General features: G+C 39.2%; 2 protein-coding genes across 5 annotated transcripts; one reads left to right on the top strand and one right to left on the bottom strand.

Moving 5' to 3' along the window:
• The first annotated feature begins 1,420 nt into the window (after positions 1–1,420).
• IL17D (interleukin 17D) lies at positions 1,421–5,595 on the top strand. 3 transcript variants are annotated; one of them, XM_039351475.1, is made up of 3 exons: positions 1,421–1,650; positions 3,413–3,708; positions 4,603–5,595. In XM_039351475.1, exons 1-3 carry the CDS (start codon positions 1,636–1,638, stop codon positions 4,919–4,921), a joined length of 630 nt encoding a protein of 209 aa, XP_039207409.1. In that variant the 5' UTR covers positions 1,421–1,635; the 3' UTR covers positions 4,922–5,595. The 3 variants fall into 3 exon arrangements, with proteins under 3 accessions (XP_039207409.1, XP_039207410.1, XP_039207411.1); XM_039351476.1 differs by lacking the exon at positions 1,421–1,650 and adding an exon at positions 1,664–2,027; XM_039351477.1 differs by lacking the exon at positions 1,421–1,650 and adding an exon at positions 2,070–2,217.
• A 5,174-nt stretch (positions 5,596–10,769) lies between these two features.
• EEF1AKMT1 (EEF1A lysine methyltransferase 1) lies at positions 10,770–19,560 on the bottom strand. 2 transcript variants are annotated; one of them, XM_039351473.1, is made up of 5 exons: positions 19,477–19,560; positions 16,330–16,478; positions 14,870–14,952; positions 12,884–13,164; positions 10,770–10,949 (listed from the first exon to the last, which is right to left on the bottom strand). In XM_039351473.1, exons 2-5 carry the CDS (start codon positions 16,474–16,476, stop codon positions 10,807–10,809), a joined length of 654 nt encoding a protein of 217 aa, XP_039207407.1. In that variant the 5' UTR covers positions 16,477–16,478; positions 19,477–19,560; the 3' UTR covers positions 10,770–10,806. The 2 variants fall into 2 exon arrangements, with proteins under 2 accessions (XP_039207407.1, XP_039207408.1); XM_039351474.1 differs by having other exon boundaries at positions 16,330–16,515; positions 19,477–19,557.
• Between the last annotated feature and the right edge of the window lie 6,144 nt (positions 19,561–25,704).

Raw genomic sequence — 25,704 nt, 5'->3', positions numbered from 1 at the left:
AAGAGCATGCGAGGCCAGGAGGGATGGAATGGGGGGGGGAAGGAAACCAACTGTGCAGGGATGCATCCGGCCACGTGGGACCTCAGTGAGTTAGCAGGCAGCTGGTTGAAGAGGGATGGTTGCCATCTCCGGGGCATGGCGCACGTGCCCACAAAGAGGGCTCTGAGTGCCGCCTCTGGCACGCGTGCCACAGGTTCGCCACCACTGATAAAGATGGTTTATGTAAGGGCAGTTACAGACAGTGGACTCATTTAGACATCAAAATGTATAAAGACTCCAGCTTTATAACTTTGTGCAAAAAAAAAAAATCCTTAAGAAACTGGATTACAGCAATTTATATAATGTATTTTGGTAGAAGGCATAAAGATGGCTGGGTGATTTTGGGCCAGTCACTCTGTTAGTCCCAGGAAGAAGCAATTGCAAAGGACTTCCGGAGATCTTGCCAAGAAAACCGCAGGGATGTGTCCAGTCAGTTTCCAGCAGTCAAGATTGATTTGAATGCATATATGTTTAAGCGCCTGCACACACCCGCACACTCACACACAAAAGTAAGCCATACATTTAAAGTGCTCTGTAGATAACTCTCCCAATCATGGATCTTGTACCTCCTTGTAGTAATAAGCACAAATGAAAACATTGGGATTTGTATGGCCCCTGAATTGTATTACTTTGCTATAATCCATCATAATATCACGGTCAACATCCAGCTCTATGGACTGCAGATGCACCAATGCAGAAATAGATATGTGGGCTCTGGACAAAAGTGAAACTAAAAAATATTTACAAAAAAATCATATTTCCAACAGCTATGTGAGCCAACAATTATTGCTTTGTGACAGGGGAATTCCTCCCAGAAAGTTTTGCCAAAAGTTCTTAGCATACAGGTGGTTCTCAACTTACGACCACACTTGAACCCAAAATTTATGTGGCTGAGACATTTGTTAATTTGGCCCCATTTTATGACCTTTTTTGTCATAGTTGTTAAGTGAATCACGACAGTTGTTAAATTAGTAACACAGTTGTTAAGTGAATCTGGCTTCCCCATTGATTTTGCTTTTTTCAGCGCCAGGTTGTAACTTCAAACAGTCACTAAACGAATTGTTGTAAGTCGAGGACTACCTCTAACTATTTCCTTACATATCAGGATCCAGTTTATACAGTATGACTTCAGATTTTTTTCTAAATGGTGTATCCAGATAATAAGACTTAAGGACTACTCATCTTTTCATCGCCATTCACGTTTTGGGGGGGGGGAGTTTTTAGCAACGTTGTTGAAACAACGGCTCTTAGTAATTCGAAATTTGGCTACAATATTAAATTATCGCTTAGAGGTTTTTTTGTCCTGGGACCCCAATTCAAGGCGGAGTCCTTTCCGACGCCCTCGGGATAGGTGCGCGAAAGGACGTGGCGTTCCCCCGTTCAGTCAGTCCAGCGAGGGAAGCGCACGAGCCCCGGCCCTTTTTCTCCGGCGTATTGAACCGTCCTGGCACCAGCAGCCGGGGGTCCTGCTGCGAGAAGCCGGGCGCTCTTCCAACTTTTCCTCCGCTCCCTCCAACCGCCGCCAGGGCCAGGAGGACCCCAGGCGCTCGCCAAGCCAGCTCGTCCCGCCGCTCCGCGCGCTGAGGCGTCTCTGTCATGCAGACGGCCAAGGTAAGGACGAAGCGGGTATGCGTGTTAAAGTAAGGAAGAAGCGGGGCGACGCCTTTCACCTGCCCGCGATGCGAACTTCGACCCCACCCCCCCCCCCCCGACGGGTTGGAGGCCGTTTGCTCCGGCCGGGATTGCTTGCAAACTTGCGCTATTGCGCTTCTCCCCGTTCGGCACCGCGGGCAAGTGGGTTGGCTTAGCCCAGTCACCGCAGTGTCGCGCTTTTTTCGCCCCTGCTCTTGTTCTGCGAGCTCGAGTGGGAAAGAAAAGCACGAGCATCGGGGCGAGGCGCTCTCGGGCCTTTTTTGCTGCGCGCAAAACGGCGAGCGGTTGGAACGAACAAAGTAAAAGTGCGCCTTTGGAATGACGAGCTGACGGCGGTGAGTGAAAGTTGCGGAACTGCGGCAGTTGGCCAGGCTGCTTATGGGATGCTGAGTAACAGGCGGGGAATAAGCTGAGAAGAGCTGTCCGCCTGAACTGGCCCGTAGATCCCCGCTGTAGCAAGAGAGCGGGCATTCCTTTTCCCTTGTAAAGCTCGCTAGCCAGAGCTGCTGATCGCTGGCGCTTCAGGTGAAATGTATTTATACAAATAACTTTCGTGCCCCTTTGTAGCTGACCTTACAAATCGACAGTTCTTGAGGCAATTTCTAGCAAAAATGAGCAATTTTAGCCAGAAACCAAGAGGTAGAAAAGAACACTTGAATTAAACCATTGCATAGGACAGGAATCCAAACTATAGCATCCTATTTGAATAGGATACTTGTAAGATGTTAAATAAGGATTAGCCTTAGGTGTTGATGCAAAATTCAACATGTAAATTAACAAAATATTCCGGGACAGTGAAAGCTTTACCGGTCCTGTGTTTGTGCTCCAGCACTTTTTCAAGCAATATTATATAATTATATATAATATTACATAATTGTATTATAATTATAATATATAATATATAAGCTATATTAATTAATTCATTCAATTTCTATAGCTACCCATCTCAATCAATGATTCTGGACAGCTATTTCCAAAGAATTGTACAATCCTGATATATTGTAGAACCAACAATAATGAGTATAAATTGTATTAACTAGTTGTGGGGTTTTTTAGGATTTGTCCCATGTGGCTGCAGAGTCTGCTGGGAGGGTGATCCACTGGACTTGATTAGTTCTAACAGTTTACTGTCAATACAACAGGGATTTGTTTATTAGCCACAAATCCTAATTCTGATTAGGGCTGTGAGTGTAGGAGAAGTGGCAGAACCTGGAGGTGGAGTCAAAAGAGGATTCAACCTAAAATCTCTACCTAACCACAAATGGACTGAGTCCAACCACTCTTGAATTCAAGCATCCAAATAGTGCTATCCTGTGCATAGGAAAGAGTAGTAATAAATCAGTTTAATTTGAACTTCATGTGTGGCCCTGGTCTTTTGCACCTGACTGGAAGGGGCTGACTGATCAAGGTAATCCAGCTTCCATAAGTAAGGGAGGACCTGAACCTGGATCACTCCACTCTTAGTCCAGCATCTTAGCCATTACAGTACATCTCTGGATATTGGTTCCAAAGTTAAGTTGCTGTGGCAGAAGAATTGGAGAAGATCTCAGATGCCATGTTGACGAATTCAGGCTTAAGCAAACAGTGTGATCAGTCAGGGAAAACTCCCTGAAATTGTTTTTAATCAATATTCTTTTTCTGCATCGCAAATTCTGTATTTTTGTTTGGGTTTAAACAATATAAACTTCTTTTATATTGTTTCATTTCCTTCTCATTACAGGGATGGATACTGGTTTGTCTACTTTTGTGTGGGCTCAGTTTCCCCAGAGTAGAAGCTGTCAAAATAAGCAAACGTCCCATGCACTCTCGATCCTGTGCAGACCGACCTGAGGAGCTTTTGGAACAGCTGTATGGAAGACTCACAGCTGGCATGCTCAGTGCCTTCCATCACACCCTGCAGTTGGAGCCTCTGGAAAATGACCAGAACATCAGTTGTCCTGTGGGAGGCAGGCTAGCTACTGATAAGACATATCGGCTCCCCATTAATCTCAACAGTATCTCTCCTTGGTCCTACAGGTAACCCAATCTTTTCCATACCTTTAAAATTTAAAATTGGGTTTAAATGGAAGTGGTTTGCACTGCTACCTTCTTCCTAGGGCACAGAGAAAGTGACTGACCCAGGGTTGCCACATGGCTTCATGTCTAAAGTAATCGCCTAGTTTCCAGTTGAGGTGCTTCAACTACTATACCAAAATGAGCTTTCATTGTAGTCTTAAAACCAAGCTTTGCACATAAAATATGTAAAATAAGCCTAAATTTCTTCACAATCCATTAAAAGAACAATTAAAGGAAGGAAGAAAAAGAGTTGGGGTTAAAGTTAATATTAAGAATATGGAGGGGTGCAGTTCTGTTAAACAATATTTGCTCAAAGCAGCTGGTCATCAATTCATACTTCCTTTTCTAAAAATGGGTATGCAACTCATTTTCATATGAGGCACAAGTTCTTCCAGTTGGCTGTGTCTTTTCTGTCTATTTTTATTTGTAAGCTGCCCAGAGTTGGTAGGGAGTCAGACAGCCTAGAAATTTAATGAATGAATAACATAAATTATTAACATAATAAAATAGGAAAGGGGGTGATTGTGCAGTTGTGCCCATCATCTCCAAATGTTTCCATGTTGATGCTTGATCCAAAGAAGGGAACTCAACTTTATTTCATTATTTCAAGTGACAGTAAATTGTAAAGTTCTTAGCTTACTTTTCTATGTTTAAGCAGAGTTCAAGAATTGCAGCTGTCTATTTTCCTCTTAGCCTAATAACAGCATGATAATGTAAAGAATATCTCAACATTCTGCTAGACTCCTTTCCATTCAAGTCAATCCAAGAAACAGGGAAAAAGAGCAGCAGGAGAAATAGAGGGAAAATTGGGACAGAATGTCCAAAGTGAATCCTTCTTCTTTTCCTTTGGCACAGAATCTCCTACGATTCTACCCGATATCCGAAATACATTCCTGAAGCCTACTGCCTTTGTAAGGGCTGTCTTACAGGTGATTACGGAGAAGAAAATCTTCATTTTCGAAGTACGCCAGTATTCATGCCGACTGTCATCTTGCACCGAACCACATCCTGCACGGGCGGCCGCTATGCTTACACTGAGGATTATGTCTCTATTCCTGTGGGCTGCACCTGTGTACCAGAAAGTGAAAAAGAAGCACAAGTGAATTCCAGCATAGATAAAAGAGCAGTAAAATTGATGGGAAATCAGAATAATGACAAGCCAGCATCCAAATGAGGAATGGAAAGGAGGCCAAAAACAAAGGATGTTTCGGTTCATGATTTCTGTTTCAAAGAACTGCAATGTCCCCTTCCTGCAACAGAGTTCATCTCAGTTAATTTCATAGAACTTGGGGTCAATTGTAATTAAAATTGTCCTTTCTTTAGAAACAGTGGAGTTTGCAAGATGCCTTTTTCCTCATAATTGGAGACATGACAATTCCTGGGGAGTTGCAATATTGAAATGCTGGGGGACACATACATTAAAGCATTTTAAGATATGTAAAGGTGCTACATAACCGTTCCAAACCTCAGTGCTTTGTTATGCAAATACTCAAAATATGCTGAGCAGGGATGCAGCATTGATTTTTGTGTATAATAAAATCTAGGTTCAACAGATTTTGGATCTAATGGACAAATTTTTCATTTGGATTGTTTATCCATCAAATCACGCTTTTATTGAAAATTATGCTATTTGTATCAATTACATAACACCCAGGACATACATTGATGCAAATGACAAATTCAGATTTAACAAACACTTAGACTTAATGGATGGCCCTCCCCACTCAGGGGTCTATGAAATTAATGTTTCATTGCATTTTTCCTACATCATTACAGATTGCAAGTGAGGGCCACTGAAATGAAAGCAAGAATATAAATGAATAATTAAAACATTTTTCAAAGAATGCTGAAAAAATTAGCTGTGCACACTGCAACTGATTTTTTAAAAAATGTAAGTAGCTTTGACTTGGTATTTAAAATCTTATATTCTGGAATTACAACATTAAAACTGTTAAAAGCTATTGAATACCTTAAGCATGCTGATGGCTACAAATGTACATGCTTTTTAAAAAGGGACTCAATACATGTATAGAGAATAGATCTGTCAGTGCCTATTAATCCTGGTTGTTTATTGCCTCTAGCAGAAATGTACTAAATGGGTTGTGGAGTTGCCAACTATACAAATATTAAGTACTTATCAATCAATGTTCATAGAATAAATAACCATTGTTTAAAAACATTCAGATTTGGGTTTTACTTTAAGTTTGGATTTACATCCTAATCTGGCATATGCGAGCCTTAGCTCTGGGAATACAGTGATCCATCCGTCAGAGCAAATATCGACATCCACACTACAAGAGATGGCCTCAATCAGGCAATCTTCAGCTACACTGCAGTAGCTGGCCAAGTCCTGAAGAGCCCCAATTTGGAGAAAGCTGACTGTGACAGAAGTTGCTTTGCATACCATTGTGAAAAGCAAAGCATTGTCTGGTTTATGAGCCCTTTTGGAAGCCTGGAAATATGTCAATTGCCTCTCTAAGCTATTTTAACTTTTTGTAGCAGCTTTGGGAATACATAAATGAACATCAATAAAATGAAATCATAGACTATAAAAAAAGCGAAAGGCAGACAAATGTGTTTTGGCATTCCTTCCTCAAAAGAGAGAAATGGCCAAATTCAAGGAAAACATGAGCCAAAATCTTGAATAGCAAAGGTTCTCTGAATTGTGTATGCACAAGGCATCTGCCAATACCCCCTGAAACACCAAGATGAAGGAAAAACTGTTTAGCCCTGTTTACAGGAGTTTAATCATTTCAAGTTCCTTTTTTCCACAACTGCAAATGCCATACTAAGTAAGCATTTCTCAAACTGATTTCTTTTTCAAATTATTCAGTAATTATCCTTGGCGCTTTTTCCAAAGCGAATAGAAGTGGGGGTTTATTACTAAAATGGACAATTTGAAAGCATAGTACATTTGAGCCATCTGTTTGTGACAGCTACAAAGTAGGAGGGTGACCAAGATGGGGAAGAAGAGCAGAGTGTGACAAATTGGTGATTAAATCTGTATTTGGGATTTGGGCCTCACTTCCAAAGAGGGACTGGATTCCCATTTCCATCATTCTCATTCTCTCCTTCCCTCCCTCTCTATATATATGTGTGTTTGTGTGTGTATACTACACATATATACATGCATGCTCCTTTATCAGCTTGTTTGAAGGCTGCCAGCATAGGGTGACAAGAGACCAAAGAATAGAAGCAGATTTCAAGCAATGTGTTTTTCTTCAATTGATATTGACAAAATGGATAATTATCTTATTAGATTTAGGTACAGTACTGCGCAACTCCAAGGCGATTATGAATCATGTACTGAGATGGCTGGAAAAAGAAAAGCCTGGAAATTAATCTGAGAAAGAATAATGGAAAAAAACTATTGCAACAGAGAGAAAACTGAAGAGAAAGGATAGCTGTCTTCATTCAGAGATTAAGTGGGTTTATTCTGTCCTGCTCCAAAAGACAGGAAGATCAAATTCTGGACAATGTAAAAACCCTTTGCCTGATATCGTAGGGAGCCACTGCCAAACAGAATCAAAGCAAAATAAAGTCCTTTCTTCCTGTGCCTACAATATGGAAATAAAAGAGAACCATGGTGAATTCCTAATGTATCAGTTCCATCTAGGAAACAAGATGGAGTGATCAAAATCTAAAGAACAATTTAAGAACTTTTTAAATATCTCTTGCATCTCTGGAAATCTTTAAACTTCTAGAACATAGATTAATCATTTAAGGTGTCCTCTGTTTCTAGAAAATTTTACCAGTTGATGAATTTGGTCTCTCTGTGTCCATCATTGATATGTGTCTCTTCCCACCAAACATTCTCTTTAAATTATCTCCCAATCCAAGCATATGGTTCATATATTATCGGTAGTGAAAAACAGGAACATTTGCAACTGAAGACACTGAAATGGTCTTTGCTTTTTAGGAAAAAAATGACATATGATTTCATCCAGGCAAACGTATGATTTTAATTTATTTCATGCCAGAAAATTGCTTTTCTATTCACTGATATTCAAGATGGGTTCTAAAAATGTATTTCAGTAGTATTACATAAAGAAAAACCTGAACTCCCAGCTCTTCCTGCTCTGGTGGAAAGAGCTTATTCCAACTAGATTTTGTTGGACTACCTCAACTACTCCGTCAGTTATCAAATCGTAACCGGTGTGGTAGCTAATGTAGCCCAACAGCGTCTAGTTGGAAATAAGCTCTTTCCACCAGAGCAAGGAAGAGCTGGGATTTCATGTTTTTCTTTATGTAATAGTACTGAAATACATTTTTAGAACCCATCTTGAATATCAGTGAATAGAAAAGCAATTTTCTGGCATGAAATAAATTAAAATCATACGTTTGCCTGGATGAAATCTTATCATTTTTTTCCTATAAAGCAAAGACCATTTGATTGTCTTCAATTGCAAATGTTCCTGTTTTTCAATACAGATACTAGCTTAGTTTGGGAGATAATTTGAAGAGACTGGTTGGTAAGCAGGCAATTGGCCTGTAGTTGCCTGGTGCTGCCCCTTTTGTTGGATCTTTCATTATCAGGTAGTATGTTGTTAAACTGCTTGGCAATGAGGAGGTTGTAGACCACTCAGCCAAAACCATGCAGTTAATCTTCAACTGGTGCTGACCAATTCTTGATCTTCTTTGTCATTTTTTCTGCTGTTATTACAAGGATAATGAATGCAATCCATGTAATGAGACAGTGTTTTGGACTAAGGCAGATGTATCCAGTGTTCCTTTTTGCTCTTCCATTTCAAAATTTATTTTATATTAAAATAAATATTAAAACATTTTTAAATATTAAAACGTACAATTTAAGAAATGTTAGTGATGGGATGGTCCTCATTTGTAAAACACTGAAAAATCAAGATTCACTCTAGTTACAGAAAGTACTCAAATATTTGAAAATCCAGGTCAAATAGCTTTAGCATTTAGTTCTACCTTCTCTACTGTAAAACACAAACACAGGGGACACCAAGGATGTCAAAAATCAAATCTTAGATCTAGTTTGATATCAAAGCTCTAAGAAGCAAGACGGAAAATGAGATTGCCTTATAACCTTGGAAACAGGGTAGGAGCACAAAGGAGGCACAGAGGAAATAATGAAAGAGATTATGATGTTTCTATCTATAGTAATTCCCTGAACAGTTGCTGGTGATAATATATACATCCGGACATCGGTAACCTAAAAATAAATTATTCCAGTGCAAGCCACAGGTTATGGAACTGAGATTCTTGATGTACTCTCAGTCGCTTCACATTGCACTCATCCTTTGAAGACATCTGTTTAGTAATAACTGTTTTACAATAACCCCACAGTAGCATTCTGTTAACAGAAAGGGAGGGGAAACTTGCCTTAAATCAGTCTGGTTGAAGTTCCTTTCCCTGGTAATTGAAGCAATTATTGTAATTGCAAGTTTTTTATTCTTTATTGCTCTCAACACTATACAATTTCTTCTGTGGCTATTGTCCATAGTTTAAATTCTCATTTGGAATAATCATAGAAACATAGAAAACTGAATACAGAAAAAGACCTAGCAGTCCATTGAGTCTGCCCTTTGACTTTTTTTTTAATTAATTATTAGATGTTATTTTTAATTTTTGTCAAATGATAGACATGTGTTTATCCCAAGGATGTTTAAACTCAGTTGCTTGATGATTGATCCACTATCTCCATTGCAAGTTGGTTTCAAGCCTCCACTATAGGGAATCCTCAACAATTGAGCCCAAAATAAGTGGGACACTTGTTAATTGAATTTGCCCCATGACCTTTCTCACCACAATTGTTAAGTGAATCACTGCAGCTGTAGTTAGTAACACGGTTGTTAAATGAATCTGGCTTGCCCACTGACTTTGCTTGTCAGGAGGACGCAAAAGGTGATCACATGACTGTGGGACACTGCAACCGTCATAAATGTGTCAGTTGCCAAGCGCTTGAATTTTGATCACATGACCATGGGGATGCTGCAGTGGTCGTAAATGTGAAAAAAGGTCATGTCACTTTTTTCAGCACTGTTGTAACTTCGAACGGTCGTTAAAGGAACTGTTGTAAACCGATGACTATCTGTACTACTTCTGTGAAGTAATACTTTCAAACACTACTTTCGAACTTCCCTCCTGTGAGTCTGAGGTTATGCCTGCACATTCTTGATTTTTGCTTAATATTGAAAATCACCTAAGTTCTGCACAGCTATTAGAAAGCCGCTAAAGACTTCCATGTGTATGTCTATAAAAGCTTATTTCAGCTTACAGCATTACAATAGCCAAGCTATTAGCTGGAACAAGTGCAAAATATCTTTTAGTTCACCGCCAAGCCTCTTTCAATGGCAGGATAGGCTTTATGGGAATTGCTGGATCTCATTTCTAAGCTTGACAAACTAGAGAGCACCTTATTTTAGTCAAGCAGTTAGAGAGCACCTTATTTTAGTCAAGCAGTTATTTTTGTATTACCAGTTATTTTATATTTCTTTTGCTTAACTTGCTATCACAAGCCTTGTCTCTTGCCTGTGATTTTATGCTGATTTGTGTTGTAGTTTCGAGTAGCTCCTATGGTAATTTATTAGTACCTATGGAAAAACTATAACAGAATAACACAATTGGAAGAGATTTTGGAGGTCTTCTAGTCCAACTTCCTGCTCAAGCAAGAGAACCTATACCATTTCAGACAAATGATTGTTCAGTCTCTTCTTAAAAACCTCCAGTGTTGGAGCATTCACAACTTGTGGAGGCAGGTTGTTCCACCGATTAATTGTTCTGTCAGAAAATATCTTCTTAGTTCTAGGTTGCTTCTCTCCTTGATTAGTTTCCATCCATTGCTTCTTGTCCTGCCTTCAGGTGCTTTAGAGAATAGTTTGACCCCCTCTATAGTGATCTCCATGTGACCAACAGTATTGTTGTAGAGTAGACCAATGCATCACAAAGGGATTCATATCAGCTGAAATGTAACCTGAAATAAAAAATGTTGATTGATACATCATTTAAAAAAAAGAAATGGCAGGTGTTTACTTCATCAGAAAAGGAAAAATCACTTTAGTTTGAAAAATCCTATTAATGTTTATTGGGTTATCAAGAGCCAGAATCCAAATCCAATCCAGAATCATAATTCACATAGCATCGAAATTCATTAGCTAAATTTCGAGCATGTTTTGGAACAAACTTGCACATCTTCACACCAAGGTATTTAACAGCATATTCTTCCATGATTAAGCCTGAAAACAAAACAAAACAAACTTTAGAATAGTCCTACTAGATAAGAACAGGTTTTATGTATTTGCAATTATGGTCCAATCAGATACTCCCAGAAAGCTCCTAAATTGAGTATAAAAACAAAATTTCTTTCCTGCTATCTACAGGTAAGCTACTACAGTAGTCGTTATGACTTTAACAGAGCCTGCAAGTATGGTTGTAAGTCAAGATTAAGTCAGTGACCCATGACTGTGCCCCATTGTATAACCTCTTTTGTGGTAGCCTTTAAGCAAACATGGCTGTTGTAAAGCAAACATGGTGGTTGTAAAGCGAACCCATTGTTTGCTAGGGCACGATTTTTGCCAGAAACCAGAAGTAAATGTGTTTCTAATAAAAACATCATAAATCCTTGTCACGTGACTGCACGACTCTTCAAATGGCAGTAAATGCAGGCCAGTTGCCAAGTGCACAAAATGTGGTCGGATGATTGTGAGGGTGGGCTCAACGTAACTTCAAATCCAGGTCGCAATTAGCTTTTTCAGAGTCTGTCATAACATAGAATGGTTGTTAAGCAACCAGTCACAAATTGAGAACTACCTATCTGTTCAGACAGCTCTGTTGTTATGAGAACGCTATCAAAAATGCAAATTCTCCTTCTCAAACTAAATCCCCAGGATATCCATTTTTTCACCTTCTATTGTCTTACAAATCATTCACTGTGGGGAAGAGCTGATTAGTTCCCAAATGGGAACATTCTGAAAAAAATACAAGCCAAAACACAATAGCTGTTCAACAGAAACCAGCCATGAAAACCTACACAAAAGGAATATTTGTTCTGCCATATGTTTTGAATCAAGTAACACTTCGTACAGCATTCTTTTAAACAATAAATCAAATATACTGTGTTCATAGATTAACCCTAGCACATCCCCCATTTCTGGTCATACAATGGCAAAAATATACAGGTAGTCCTCGACTTACGGCCACAACTGAGCCAAACATTTCCGTTGCTAAGTGAAACATGTCAAGTGAGTTTTGCCCCATTTTAAGAACTTTCTTGCCATATTTGTTAAGTGAATCATTTCAGCTGTTCAGTTAGTATCATGGTTGTTAAGTGAATCTGTCATTCCAATTGACTTTTCTTGTCAGAAGGTCACAAAAGGTGATCACATGACCCTGGGACACTGCAACTGTCATGAGTCAATTGCCAAGCATCTGAATTTTGATTGCATGACCATAGGGATGCTGTAATGGTTGTAAGTGTGAAAAATGGTCATGTCACTTTTTTAGTGCCGTTGTAACTTTGAATGGTCACTAAATGAACTGTTGTTAAGTCGCAGACTATCTATACATATCTTAGGTGAAATAAAGCACCTATTTCTCGAATCCATCTTCATAAGTAACTATATTATCTGAATGAGTTAATGCTGGTTCTCTAAACCTTTATTACCTGTTTTCAGTTAGTTTTATACTCAAAGTCACTGCGCTTTGATATTTTTGACAATGGTATTTCTCTATATTTTCTCCCCTTTTTACTTCCCTCAACCTCCAATGCTGTTGCTGTCTGCTGGTCACCTTTGGCATACCAACAACAGGAGAAATATTTAATTATAGATAGTTCTTGTGGGTCATTAAGAGAAGCACTTGTTAAGTGAAACTGCAACTGTGGTTATAATCTTCCTTCATCTTCCCTTTGTTTTACAGACCTGCAAAGGTTGTAAATGTGAGGACTAGTCATAAAGTTACTTTTTCATCACAGTCATAATTGCAAATGGTCACTAAATAAGGCAGTCACTAAGTGAGGACTACCCAAAGTTTTATCAGAACATTCTTTAAATCTATAGAAACGTATTTACAATGTATGCAACTCTATAATAATAATGATTTTCATAAATGGCTGCTGTTTTCTTCCCAAAAGGTATTGAAGCAAATGAATTTGGGAAAAGAAGTGATGTACCTGTACAGAGCAGAATCTTTCCTTTAGTTAAGTATTTAATGGTTTCGGCTATTTTTTTGAGACATTCTTCAGATAGGTAGGGTGGATCTGCTAAGACAATATCAAAACTATGTGCTCCAAGGTGGGTTGGAAGTTTCAAAGGACTGTTGTAATCATAGAAAATATATTCAGTTCCATACACAGAAAATCTTTGGTCATACTCCAAAATGCAGGTTGAAAAATCCTGGCTGTCCTGCTCTTTCAGTTTTTGATAAACACTCGGGGCACTGACACAAGCTATCCTGCAAGGATAATGAAGCAAGGAAAGAAGTGGCTATTTAATACATTAAATCAAAATGTTTAATTCACACCTTTTCCTGAATATAAACATGTAACTACTTACTTGAGACCACAAACATCATTCTTGTTCAATAACACACCTGCAAATTTTTTTTCCCTCACCACAGACAGGAAAGTGCTAATTTGAAATAACAGAACAAATTATTTATAAATCAATAATAAGCATTCACTGAACAGTGCAAACTTGTTCTTGGGTGATTATGCACAGTATTGCAACCAAAGTCAAATTTACAAATAACCTACCACTCAAAAAATAACAGCACCTTCTGGACTGCTGAATAGACAGTCTCTGTCCATCTATTCTATACATGGGGCAGGATCAAACAGGGCGTGGTTTCCTGAAATAAGCTGCTTCTATTTCTACTATTATTATAAGTACACCTCTCTCATGTACTTGTGGTTAATTCATGTCTAAATATTAAATGCTTTTTAAAGAACTAACCTCAGAGTTCTGTGCATCAAAAAAAAATGCTGTTTCTGAAATAAAAGTAGGAATTCTGGGGTGGGGGAGAAGATAGAAATTGAAGATGGGAGCCCCAATCACAAGATGGAAGCCTCACCATTGTTTTTACACATAAAAAATGAGCAGGGCTTTGATGGCATAGTTGTGGCCATTTTCTTTATTTTTTTTTTGACATTCTTCGTGCCCCAATAACCCTGGATAAAACTCTGGATTCAAATTCTTCTACAGATCATAAGCTTGTTAAAAGAACAATCTTAAGCCCTCACCCTTAAAAGGGAAAAGTAAGTTATTGTGAAGATCTAGAACTGTTTGTAAATGCTTGAGAGCTTGCAAAAGAATTGTAAAGTGAGTTGAACCTGATTTTCTGACCTTTTTTGCTAGAGTTGTTAAGCGAATCACTGCAGCTGTTAAGTGAATCATGCAGTCATTAAGCAAATTAGGCATTCCGCATTGACTCTGCTTGTCACAAGCCAGCTGGGAAGGTCACAAATAATGATCACATGACCCCAGAATGCTGCATCCATCATAAATATATGCCACTTGCCAAGCACTCAAATTTTGATCATGTGGCTATAGCAGTGGTGGCAAACCTATGGCATGCATGCCAGAGGCGGCACTCAAAGCCCTCTCTGTGGGCACATGTGCCTTCGCCCCAACCCTGCTTCCCCCGACGGCCCCCTCCTCACCAGCAGCCCTCCCCCGGAGGAGAGTCGCCCCCGGGCACAGCCCACACAGAGCAGTGCAGCCAAGGACATGGCAGCTGGGTAGCGGAGACAAGACTCCGCCCTCGCGCTCCGTCATGCGCAGATGATGCTGCAAGGTGCGGGTGTGGCCACCATGGCATTGCTGAGCCACCTGGGCAATCTGTTGCGGTGGGCCTTGGAGGCGGGTGGCCCTGTGGGCAGGCGGGGCACGGGGTGCAGGCAGGGCGGGGTGGTTTTGGGGTACTTGGTCTCTAAAAGGTTCGGCATCACTGGGCTATAGGGATGCTGCGATGATTGTTAAGTGGAAGAACCAGTTTTTCAGTGCTATTGTTAACTTCAAATGGTCATTAAACAAATAGTTGCAGATCAAGAATTATTTGTAGTTTAATGCTCTGAAAGGAAAGGGCTGATAGATGAATAAGCCAGCATTTTTACAAGATAGTCACAATGCTTGGTTTATAAAAAGCCAACAGAATTTACCTGCCAACTTTCCCAGCTGCTCTTATGGCCTCATTAGCTAAACAAAATGCTGTCTCAGGATCATACCAAAACTGGCTCAGTTGCTGAAAGGGAAAAAAGGGCAAATGTTAATAGCATAACTTTTCGGTAATTTATCCGTAGAAGGTTATTTGCTACAACCCAGAGGTTTGGTTTGGTTGAAATACCAACTTAAAAGAATTAGTATCCATCCATGGAAGAATGGATCAAAAAGATGATGGAATTGGCAGAGATGGTAAAGTTAATTATACAAATTAGGGAAAAGAATGTAAATAGGTTTGTTTCCACTTGGAAACTGTTTCTGGTTTCTCTGCTCTAAAGAAACAAAAAAATAAAGTTTGATTTGGGGTTTTGATCATTTTGTAGATTGTTGTTATATAAAATAATGAATACTAGCCATTTCTATAAGTAAAAAGTTGACACTATAACTCTGTCATGCATCTTACTGCACCAAAAGAAGCTGGAAGTCACTGCTTTTGTTTCTTTCTTCTTTCTTACACCTTATTTTCTTTTTCCCTCCCTTTCCCCTTTTTTCCATTGTCTTTTTAAATTTTATTTTATATTAAGAAAAAATAATATATATATATATCAAAACAAGAATTAGGATCCTTGGTATTGAAATACTGGCAGATTCAAGTTAAATGATGTCAAGACAAAAAAAACACAGAAATCTAGGAATCAGTTTAGTTTCAATGAAAAACTAATCGTGAGTAGGCATAACACTGAATTATGTAACCATTCACAAATTGATTGCATGATCTAAGAATTCAATAATAGGTCTGTTTGGGAATTATACATGTATTTCAATGAGAATTATAGGTAATCCTCAACTTACAACCGTTTGTTTAGTGACCGTTTAAATTTATAACAGCACTGAAGTGATTTATGACCGTTTTTCACATTTACAACCATTGTAGCATCCCCACGGTCACATAATCTAAATTCAGATGCTTGGCAACTGACTCATATTTATGACAGTTGCAATGTCCCGGGATTGTGATCACCTTTTGTGACTTTCTGGCAAGCAAAGTCAATGGGGAAGCCAGATTCACTTAACAAAGTATGTTACCAACTTAACAACTGCAGTGATTTATTTAAGAAAGGTCATAAAACGTAACAACTGTCACTTAGCAACAGAAATTTTGGGCTCAACTGAGGTTGTAAATCAAGGACCACCTGTATCTGTCCCCAGTTCACAGCAGCCAGGGATGTAGAGGCTGTAGAATGGTAAACAAAGCCGGACTAACATGATACACCAAGACATAAGTAATGGCCGCCAAGGTGCAGATACTATTTATTTTGCAAAGATCATTAATCTAAGTGCTCTAAGCTCAGTGGAAACTTAGTTACTGCTATTTCCATTCATGGAAACTGGAAATGAAAACTTGTGGGCCTTTCTACACAGGCGTCCCCATTAGCCACATTTTAGCAAAAATGCTTACCCAGTTCTCTTCAATAGAACCGACTGAGTAACTGTGAGTTTTATCAGTAGTCTTAGCTTCTCTCTGCTGTTGCTCAACATAGAATTCCTGCAGAGCAGCTAAAGCTTCAGATGAAAGCTGAGGAACATCATCACCATCATCATTCATTTCTGGATATAAAGCACGAAATAAAGAGCCTTTTGTCAGCTGAAAGGAATTGGCAAAAGGTAAACGACTTAGGTATAAAATTCAAATATTTTGCCGTGAGAGAAAAACATAAGAGGAAAAGATTTCAGAATTAAAAGCAATAGAGATTCTTCCCCCCCATTTTATATATTTGTTGCCAATACAGGTAATCCTCATTTAATGATCATCAACTGGGAAAAGCAACTTGGCATCAGGGAGGGCAGTTGCTAAGTGAAACCATAACTGTGCTTATGATCTTACTTTCCTGCTATCATTCCTCCTATTATAGTAAAGTAGACCCTTCCCAAATTCTCTCATGTTGAATGTACCGTATCTTTAATTTGCAAGAAAAAAAAAACAGAATGAAGGTTGCTTCAATTGTAGTTGGAAGGTTTCAAAATGGAATTACGTTTCAACTGCAGCTCTTTATTTTTTTTTCCAAATTGTGCACTCATCAAGAAAATGTTTTCGTTTTATAAATAACCAGCTGCATTTTTGTTAAATATATTTAATGAAAAATCCTTTATGCATTAAAATCACATATCCAAAAGGATGCCTGCAGCTATTTCTTTCAAATGAATATTTCTTGTTTGATTCATCATTGCTCTGGTGTTGAACAGTTTTAATGACAGGAAAAATATTACCAATTTTAATGGATTTTTTTTACAACAAAGTGTGTTACACATAATATAAGCTTTTGAAGATCTAAAAAATTTGTAAACAAAAGCACAGTTAAGGAAAAAGTAATTATACACATATGAAAGAAGATAATATGGACTGATAAATCTAGTGCCATAAACACCTGCACATGATTCTGTAGCCAATATCCTTTTGGCTGCTTTGATAATCAAAAGCTCCTAAGGATGGCAAAATTAAAATTTTAGAAAAGATTATCAATATCTCGCTAGAATATGGAGGCAATCACAATGACATAAAAGTCACAAAGAGGCCCCCCACAAAGACATCGAGGAACTACAGTATTTCAGAAATGGAAACTGTTTCTCATATGTTATGGACTAAATTTTCCAGCATCCCTAATGTTTGAAAATGCTGGCTAGGGAAATGAGAATTAAGAGTACAGCAGAAGCTAAAAGGTCACATCTTGAACCACATCTCCAATCAAGAAAGAGATTCAATCTCGCAAAAAGGATTGTAATTTTCAATTACAACTTCAAGAAGTTAAGACTGCACACATGGCCATTTTAAGTAATTCAATCAAAGTGACATAAATTTATTGTACATCCAACATCCCTACAGTTCTGCTGCATGAAAAATAAATTCATCGTAAGTTAAAGTAAAGGCCATTAGCAAGAGTCTTGCCACGTAACAGACAGCACACAAAGGTTGCCCTTCCTAAAAGAGTATGAAAAGAAACAGGCCACACGATTACGTGAGCAGACATCCTCTAGGACAGCGGTTTCCAACCTTTTCTATACCCTGCACCCCTAGAATACTTCTGATATATTCTCGCACCCCTTATAAAAGTTCAAAATGAATTTTGAAACTTCTAAAACCCAAGTTTTCACAGCCCCTGGAATATCGTCTCACACCCCCAGTTGGGAACCCCTTGCTCTCCTAGACTTCCCCTTGCATCTACTTACATAGTTCCAAATTTGAGAATTCAAAGGGTCTACTTTATTGGGAAAAGTTGTTCTGCCAGCAAACACAGCTCAGTACTTCTGAACTGAACATAATTGTGAAATATAACCTTTCTTATAAAACAGCAATCTTCATAAGCATTGCCCATGTGGGAAGTCAGCCCCCCCAGAAAGAAATATTTTTGGGAATATTAAAAGGCAAAATATTACATTTCCCCAAAGGATCTTAAAAGTAGAAACCAACCCCCCCCCCAAGTCTCTCTGCCCCAAACAGAAACCAGGTCTGCAGAAATGCAGATGTGATAATCTTGTCAGAAAGATTGGAGCCAGGAAGCTGAGATTAGAAAAATAAAGATCCCTAGAATCAACAATCCCTCACACCAAAAAATCCAACATTCATCAGCCCCAGGTAAGCAGGATATGACCTTTGGGACATAAAAGGATTAACTCACTATCAGAATACCAGGAAGGCACACTCAGACTCAGGTCAAAGTACATGACACAGGAAATACAAAGCCTGAAACAGGAAGAACTCCAAGTACAAAGCCCAAAGGAAGTATAAAAGCCCACCACTCTGTGCTACATGTGGTCAGTTTTTCCCAGAGTCATCTTTCTGTCTGACTCTCCTCTTCAATAAACAATAAAGTTCTGCTTGGACTGGACCCTGATGGAGATTTTTCTTTCAACACCCATATACTGTATTAATCACCGTTAACATTTCAAAGATTCATACAGATGGTCCTTGCAACAGCACTGTTGCTTTTGATTTTGACAAACCTAAGTACCTGACCAGGTGTGCTTAATTCTGTGTTATGAGGGTAACGGATGGGGAAGCAAGAAGAACCCTTCTAGGTTTTATGCTTCTGAAGGAGGAAATTGCAAAGGTCCTCTCTTCTGCTCACATTCTTTTGATGCCACCCTGCTGCCCAGGCGGAAAGGGCTAACATCAACATGGGCCTCCATAGTTCTCTTTGTACGCACGCTGCACCACTAGGAAAATGCTCTGTATTCATGCAGCAACCCAATACAGGTGTAGTTATATAGAGACGACCAATAGGCGGCAGCAAAGAGAGCCTTGCTGCTGCCATCTTGTGGTCGGCCGTTTGCTTCCAGACAGGGGAGCCCGATGCTAAAACTCGGAACTAATCGCGCAGGCTGGGTCTGCATATACAGCGAGGGCAAAACGTACATGACGAGTAGGTGGGTGCAGGGTGGCCATTCAGCCACGAACTCTAGTGAAAGGCAGGCCTTAGCCCTGGAGACTAAACCCTATTCGTGCACCGGCTCTTGGCTACCCAAAGCAGGCTCTCCCTCCACTACTGGCTCTCCCCTCCCCGGCAGCCCGTTCTCCTGCCTTCCGTCGGCTGGCAGCCGCTCCACTCACCAGCGGCCTGGGCCTCTCGGCTCCCGCCCGCCTCTTTCCTTTCCCCTTCTTTCCGGAACTCCGCCTTTCCTCCGCCCGATAACCCAGCCCGCTCCGGCGCCCTCTACCGCGGAAGGAGCTCAGGCGCTTTGGCAAGCGACTCAGCTGGTTGCTGTTTTAATAGGTGCTATTGGGAAAGGGGTGCAAAAGAGAGTAGAAAAAGATGGTAAAGTAGCGTGCCAAGGAAACGGAGCTAAAGAGCATGGCTTCCCTGATTCTTGCCAAGCAGCATGTTTTAAGGGCATATTAGAGCTAAAAAAAAAGAGTAGGATGGGATGGTGGGTCATAGGATTTACAGAGCCTCCCAGTCCTTATGTTCCAAATCTGCCCAGAGAGACAATGTTATTGTCTGTCGCGGTGAGGGGACTTTTTCAAATTGTAAGATTTATTTACTTCGCAACGCAGGGGAGGATTTTTCCACTCAGTTCCAGAACTGAAACAAGCCTACCAAAACGATGTTTGCGTGAGCCACTATTGCTACAAACAGCCAATTGTATCAATGGCAATTTTGCTCAAAAGCATCACATATGGGACTTAGTCATGGTTTTAGGTGGCTCTAGTTAGAACGTTAATCCACCAATTAAGGACATGTGTTTATGAATCTATGATAAACTGCTTCCCAGTGGTGCCTTTTTTATAGAAGATGAGTAAGCTTTCTGTTTAAAATAAACAAAATGTAGTGCTTTCCATGGTTTCCCACAAAACGTATTTATTGCTACTTCGTCCTTAAATAGAAATGATCCATCACAGACTTCTTGCGAGGCCAGTGAAATCAGATGAATATGTGTTAATATGATTCTCCAAAAATGATGTTATTTTACTAAATTGAAGTTCCATCTTTTTTTGGGGGGGATTTGTTTTTACATTTAAGACAAGGCAACATACACACTTCTAGAAAAGAGAAGCAATGGCCTTGAAGGACTGGAAAAAATGCCTACCAAAGCAATGGAATGGTTGGATAAAACGGCCTTGAGAAAAGTCTCAGACAAGTCTCTCCCTAGCTCACATAAACCTGGGAGGAGGAACCGTATTCAGTCTTGTAAGATTCTGGTATAAAGCTTTACAGTAAAAGTAGTACTGATCTATATGGCATTGGTTTTCTAGTCGATCTATCTTGTAGAACTGGCAATATTATAAAATGCACTTAGTTGTTATTTCACTGGTCTGTTCTATTTGAAATAATTTCCCACCATTGACTCCTGACATTTGCTTCACTTTGAAGCTGAAGTATCTGGTCTGAATTTTAAATCTGATTTGACCTTTTCTCTCCTTGCTGGATCTTAAAAGGCTAAAAGTATATACAGTGCATTCAGAAAGTATTCAGATCCCCTTCACTTTTGTCAATTTTGTTATACTGCAGCCCAATTCTACAGTTGCTGAAATTCATTTTTTTTCTCATTAATCTACACTTAGTACCCCATAACAACGAAGTGAAAACAGAATTTTAGAAATGTCTGTAAATTTATTAAAAAGAAGAAATTGAAATATCACATTGGCATAACTATTCAGACCTTTCACTCAGTATTTTGTTGAAGCACCTTTGGCAGCAATTACAGCCTTAAGTCTTTTTGGGTATGACGCAACAAGCTTTGCACACCTGGATTGGGGGATTTTCTGCCATTCTTCCTTGCAAATCCTCTCAAACTCAGTGAGGTTGGATGGTGACCAATAGCGTTCAAGTCAGGGCTGTGGCTGGCCACTCTAGGACATTCACAGAGTTGTCCCTAAGTCACTCCTGTGTTGTCTTAGCTGTGTGGAAAGTGAACCTTCAGTCCAGTCTGAGGTCCTGAGCGCTGTGGAACAGGTTTTCATTGAGAATATCCCTGTACTTTGCTCCATTCAGCTTTCCTTCAACCGTGACCAGTCTCCCAATCTCTGATGGAGAAAAACACCCCCACAGCTTGATGCTGCCACCACTGTGCGAGTGGTGCCTGGTTTCCTCCAGACATAACATTTAGAACTGAGGCTAAACAGTTCAATTTCTGTTTCATCAGAGCAGAGAATCTCATTCCTCACAGTTTGAGAATCCTTCAGGTGCTTTGTTGCAAACTCCAAGCTGGCTTTCATGTATTTTGCACTGAGAGGTTTCTGTCTACCCACTCTGCCATGAAGCCAGATAGGTGGAGGGCTGCAGTGATGGTTATCCTTCTGAAACGCTGTCCCATCTCCACACAAGATCTCTGGAGCACAGTCAGAGTGACCATCAGATTCTGGTCACCTCTCTTACTAAGGTCTTTCTCCTCCAATTGCTTAGTTGGACCAGGTGACCAGCTCTTGGAAGAGTCCAGGTTGTATCAAACTTCTTCCATTTGAGAATTATGGAGGCCTTCAGTGCAGCAGAAATTTCATTATAGCCTTCCCCAGATCGTGTCTTGCAATAATCCTGAGCTCTGCAGGCAGTTCCTTTGACCTCGTGACTTTTGCTCTGCTACAGTATGCATTGTCAGCTGTGAGACCTTCTATAGCAGGCATGTCAAACTCATGATGTCATGTGACATCGCGCAACATATTGCAACTTTTTCCCCATTGCCGGCAATGGGGTGGGTGCAGTTTTGGCATGATTCATCCCGCCCACGGGTCAGCAGTTTGACATGCCTGTTCTATAGAGAGGTATGTGCCTTTCCAAATCATGTCAAATTAATTTAATTTACCACAGATGGACTCCAAGATGTAGAAACATGTCAGCAATCATCAAGAGTAATGGGAGGTACCTGAGTTAAATTTCAAGTGTTGTTGCAAAGGGTCTGAATACTTATGCCAATATGATATTTCAGTGTTTTCTGTAATAAATTTATAGACATTTCTAAAATTCTGTTTTCACTTTATCATTATGGGATACAGAGTGTAGATTAATGAGAAAATAATGAATTTCAACAAGTGTAGAATCAGGATGCAGCATAATACAATTGACAAAAGGGGGTCTGAATACTTTCTGAATGCACTGTGTACTGTATATTAGGCTATTAGAAAGGTTTATACTTCTCTGTTATACTATGATTGTTAAACAACTGAATGGCAGATTGGTCAGCCACATTTTAGCTTAATGTGTTATGCAAAGCCCATCTATGGAATTAATAATTTGCTCCAATTTTTGTGTGTGTGTGTGTCTTCAAAACAGTGTTCACTTCTGGCGAGTGCCTGGAGTAGTCCATGCAGTTATCTTGCCAAGATTTCTGAAGTGGTTTGCTATTGCCTCTTTCCTAGGACTGACTAGCCCAAGGTCTCCCAGCTAGCTTCGTGCCTGAGATACGACTAGAACTCTCCAGTTTCTCATCAGATACATTAACCACTAGGCCAAACTGGATCCCCAAACTTGTATTATCATGATGAAATTAACTATAGATATAGTTAAATGTGCTCTGCAGAAAATTGCCTGCAATTTTGTCTTAGGAAATGAACAGGTGTAATACATTGGATGTTTGGTACTTGTCAATTAAAAGCCTACAAATAAGATGCACTGCTGCAGGAATAGTTAGATTTTCTGAATACTCTAACTCAGACATGTCAAACTCGCGATGTCATATGACGTCATGCAACGTATCAGGATGGTTTTGCCATTGCCGGCAATGGGGTGGGCATGGCTTCTGGATGATGCATCCGGCCCGTGGGCCGGCAGTTTGACACCCCTGCTAACTCATACACCAATAATCCTTGTTTAGTGACCACAACTGGGACTTGCAACTTAGACATTAAGCAAGGTAGTTGCTAAGTGAAACCATGACTCTGCTTAAATCTTACCTCAGCTTTCCTTTGCTTTATAGATCTGCAAAGGAAGTTAATGAGAGGACTGGTCACAAAGTTACTTTTTTTTAGCACTGTTGTAATTTCAAACAGACACTATATAAGGCATATACTAAACAAGGGTTAACAAATTGCTAGATGCCTGTTGGGGCTCTTACATCTGCAGAATTATTAGGTGGAAGCAGAACGGTAGAAATTTCTGTATTGTTTGGTTGCCATCAAGTAGTTATTTGCATTGTTGCAACCTAGACCTGGTAGCCCAATTGTTTATTTAAGGGGAGAAGTTTTTCCTCCATAATCATCAACAAAAAATTCAGATTAAAAAGAAAAAAAATTAAGTTGATGTTTGACACATGGCACGTTTATAGTACCTAATATGGCTTTCCTTTGGAATGTTAGATGGCTGCAAGAAATTACTGGGTGAAGGTGCATTCTCCAAGATTGTGGGTTGGTTTCTGAACATTTTGTTACCAGGTTAGATAACATCTTCAGCAGTGTTTCTTCTGTTTATAAGGACTTCAGGTTTGGGTGTGTCAAGTGAGGTTCTTCGATGGATCTTGTGAAGGGTCAGGTGTGAGAGCCCCATCACAAGACCCATCATAGACCCTTACTTGACACCCCCACACCTGGTATGTTAGTGCTAACTGCAAGTCATATCATAAACTTCTTTTGACTTCTGGATTGCAAGTTTTTGAAAGTAGGGACAATGAGATCCTTAAAGTTGTTTTGGATACCCAGCTAACTGGACAGATATACACAATTGTGGGTGATGGATTTAGGGGAAGTGTGATACTGGAGAGCAGTGATAGTGATACAATGAGACAACAACATGCAAGAAAACAAAATCTCTGCTTCTCCTGCATTAAAATACTGTAGAATCAAACTGCAGTTTGAATAGTACTTATTTTCTTTATAATATGGTTTTCTGGTGAGATTAGAAACATACTTTTCCTTTAATTTTCTCTTTTTTTAATTACAAGTTTTAACAGCACCAGTTAAAAGATCTTACCACTGTATCATTTATATCTTCAATAAACCATTACGAAAAACACATCTATACCTTAAAAATTACTGTCTATTCCAAAAAAAAAAGAGTAAATGTCTTGTTCTACTAAATGTTCTTCCTAACTGGCTCAATCCATATGTGCTGAGCTACATTCAAAGCCATACTATGCACCCTATTAAATCTGTAGAGGTAGTAAAACAACCTCTTAACCTAACAATACCTTCAGAATCAGAAGATATAAATTGAGTAAAACCAGGAAAAACGAAGTGAAGCAAATATTTAGTTGACAATACAGCTGGTACACCATCAGTGCTTCTCAGGAGAAATAATAATACATGAACCTACATTCCCTTTGATATCACAAGCACAATGTTGGAAAGTTAGGCATTTGAACAGAATTTGCCAACTTGCTCAGTGCAGAAAAGGAAATTAAAGCATCCCAAGACAGGTAACTCTGCAATCTGTACTTGAACACTTCAGGTAAGAAGCAACTCAACACCTTTGTCACTTTGCTCTATTTGATAGGATTAAAAAATTAATTGGAATCTGACTTATGGTAATTTAAATTCTTCATTCCATGTTTTGCAATCTGACTTTCTTTTATGTAACTCCTTCAGAGTTTTGTAGTCTGCAGAACTTTAGCAAGAAAAGTACTTTAGATTCAGTAAGACAGTACCCCCTTCGCTTGCTAAAGCTGCCAATGCTGGATCCAAAATACCTTTCCAACTTTACAGCTCTTATTTTAGATATTTGAAGAATGTTATGATATATCCCTCTTCTAACATTTTCCAATTACTCATTCCAGTTTGTCTGCATCCTTTTAAAAGTGTGGGTTTCACACAATATTCAAGACGGCCTGACCAATGCAGAACAAAGTGCAACTATTATTATAGTTCTGTTGATATACTGTAGCTGTAACTACTGCATTAACTGCTGCATTAAACAGCATTAAATAGTCATAATCATACTGTCTCACATTCAGTTTATAATCAACTACTGTGCTTTTTTTAGATTTTTACTTTTTTAGATTTCATACAGTGATCATAAGGCAGGATGAATGGCAGGAAAAATGGTTGCTTTACTATGATGTGATTTCCAGAAGGGTTACAATTATCTTGTTCTTTGCTTTATTCTATGTTGCACTGTAAGTCCTATTTATTGACTATTTGCACAGTACATTATTCAGAGACTGGCATTCAATATCACAAAAACTCAATTTCTTCACAGTACTTCATCAGGACTTTCTTTCTGTGTAACAAATAGACCCTGTTTCATAATTATTATTTCAAGTATCATACCTATCAATTTGGCTATTTCCTTATTAACAATGTTCACGTTTGACTATATTCAATTTGTTGTTGTTTTCCCCAGTCTGTTTTTCTGAATTACTAAGATCTTTTCATATTTTGTTTATGTCTTCTAAGGTAGTAAGTATTCTCCTA

The sequence above is a fragment of the Crotalus tigris genome, unplaced genomic scaffold (genome assembly GCF_016545835.1).
Source record: "Crotalus tigris isolate CLP2741 ecotype Arizona unplaced genomic scaffold, ASM1654583v1 scf7180000018371.15429387391:27106975, whole genome shotgun sequence".
Classification (NCBI taxonomy): Eukaryota; Metazoa; Chordata; class Lepidosauria; order Squamata; family Viperidae; genus Crotalus; species Crotalus tigris.
Note: the sequence above shows the minus strand (reverse complement) of the source record. Positions and strands in the feature narration are given on the sequence as shown.

Excerpts from the sequence above, each read along its gene's own strand:
- IL17D (XM_039351475.1), top strand. Across the intron at positions 3,709-4,602 it reads ATCTCTCCTTGGTCCTACAG|AATCTCCTACGATTCTACCC; the intron begins GTAACCCAATCT and ends CCTTTGGCACAG.
- EEF1AKMT1 (XM_039351473.1), bottom strand. The coding sequence starts at position 16,476 with ATGAATGATGATGGTGATGATGTTCCTCAGCTTTCATCTGAAGCTTTA. Across the intron at positions 14,953-16,329 it reads GTTCTATTGAAGAGAACTGG|CAACTGAGCCAGTTTTGGTA; the intron begins GTAAGCATTTTT and ends TTTCCCTTTCAG. Across the intron at positions 13,165-14,869 it reads GCAGCTGGGAAAGTTGGCAG|GATAGCTTGTGTCAGTGCCC; the intron begins GTAAATTCTGTT and ends TTATCCTTGCAG.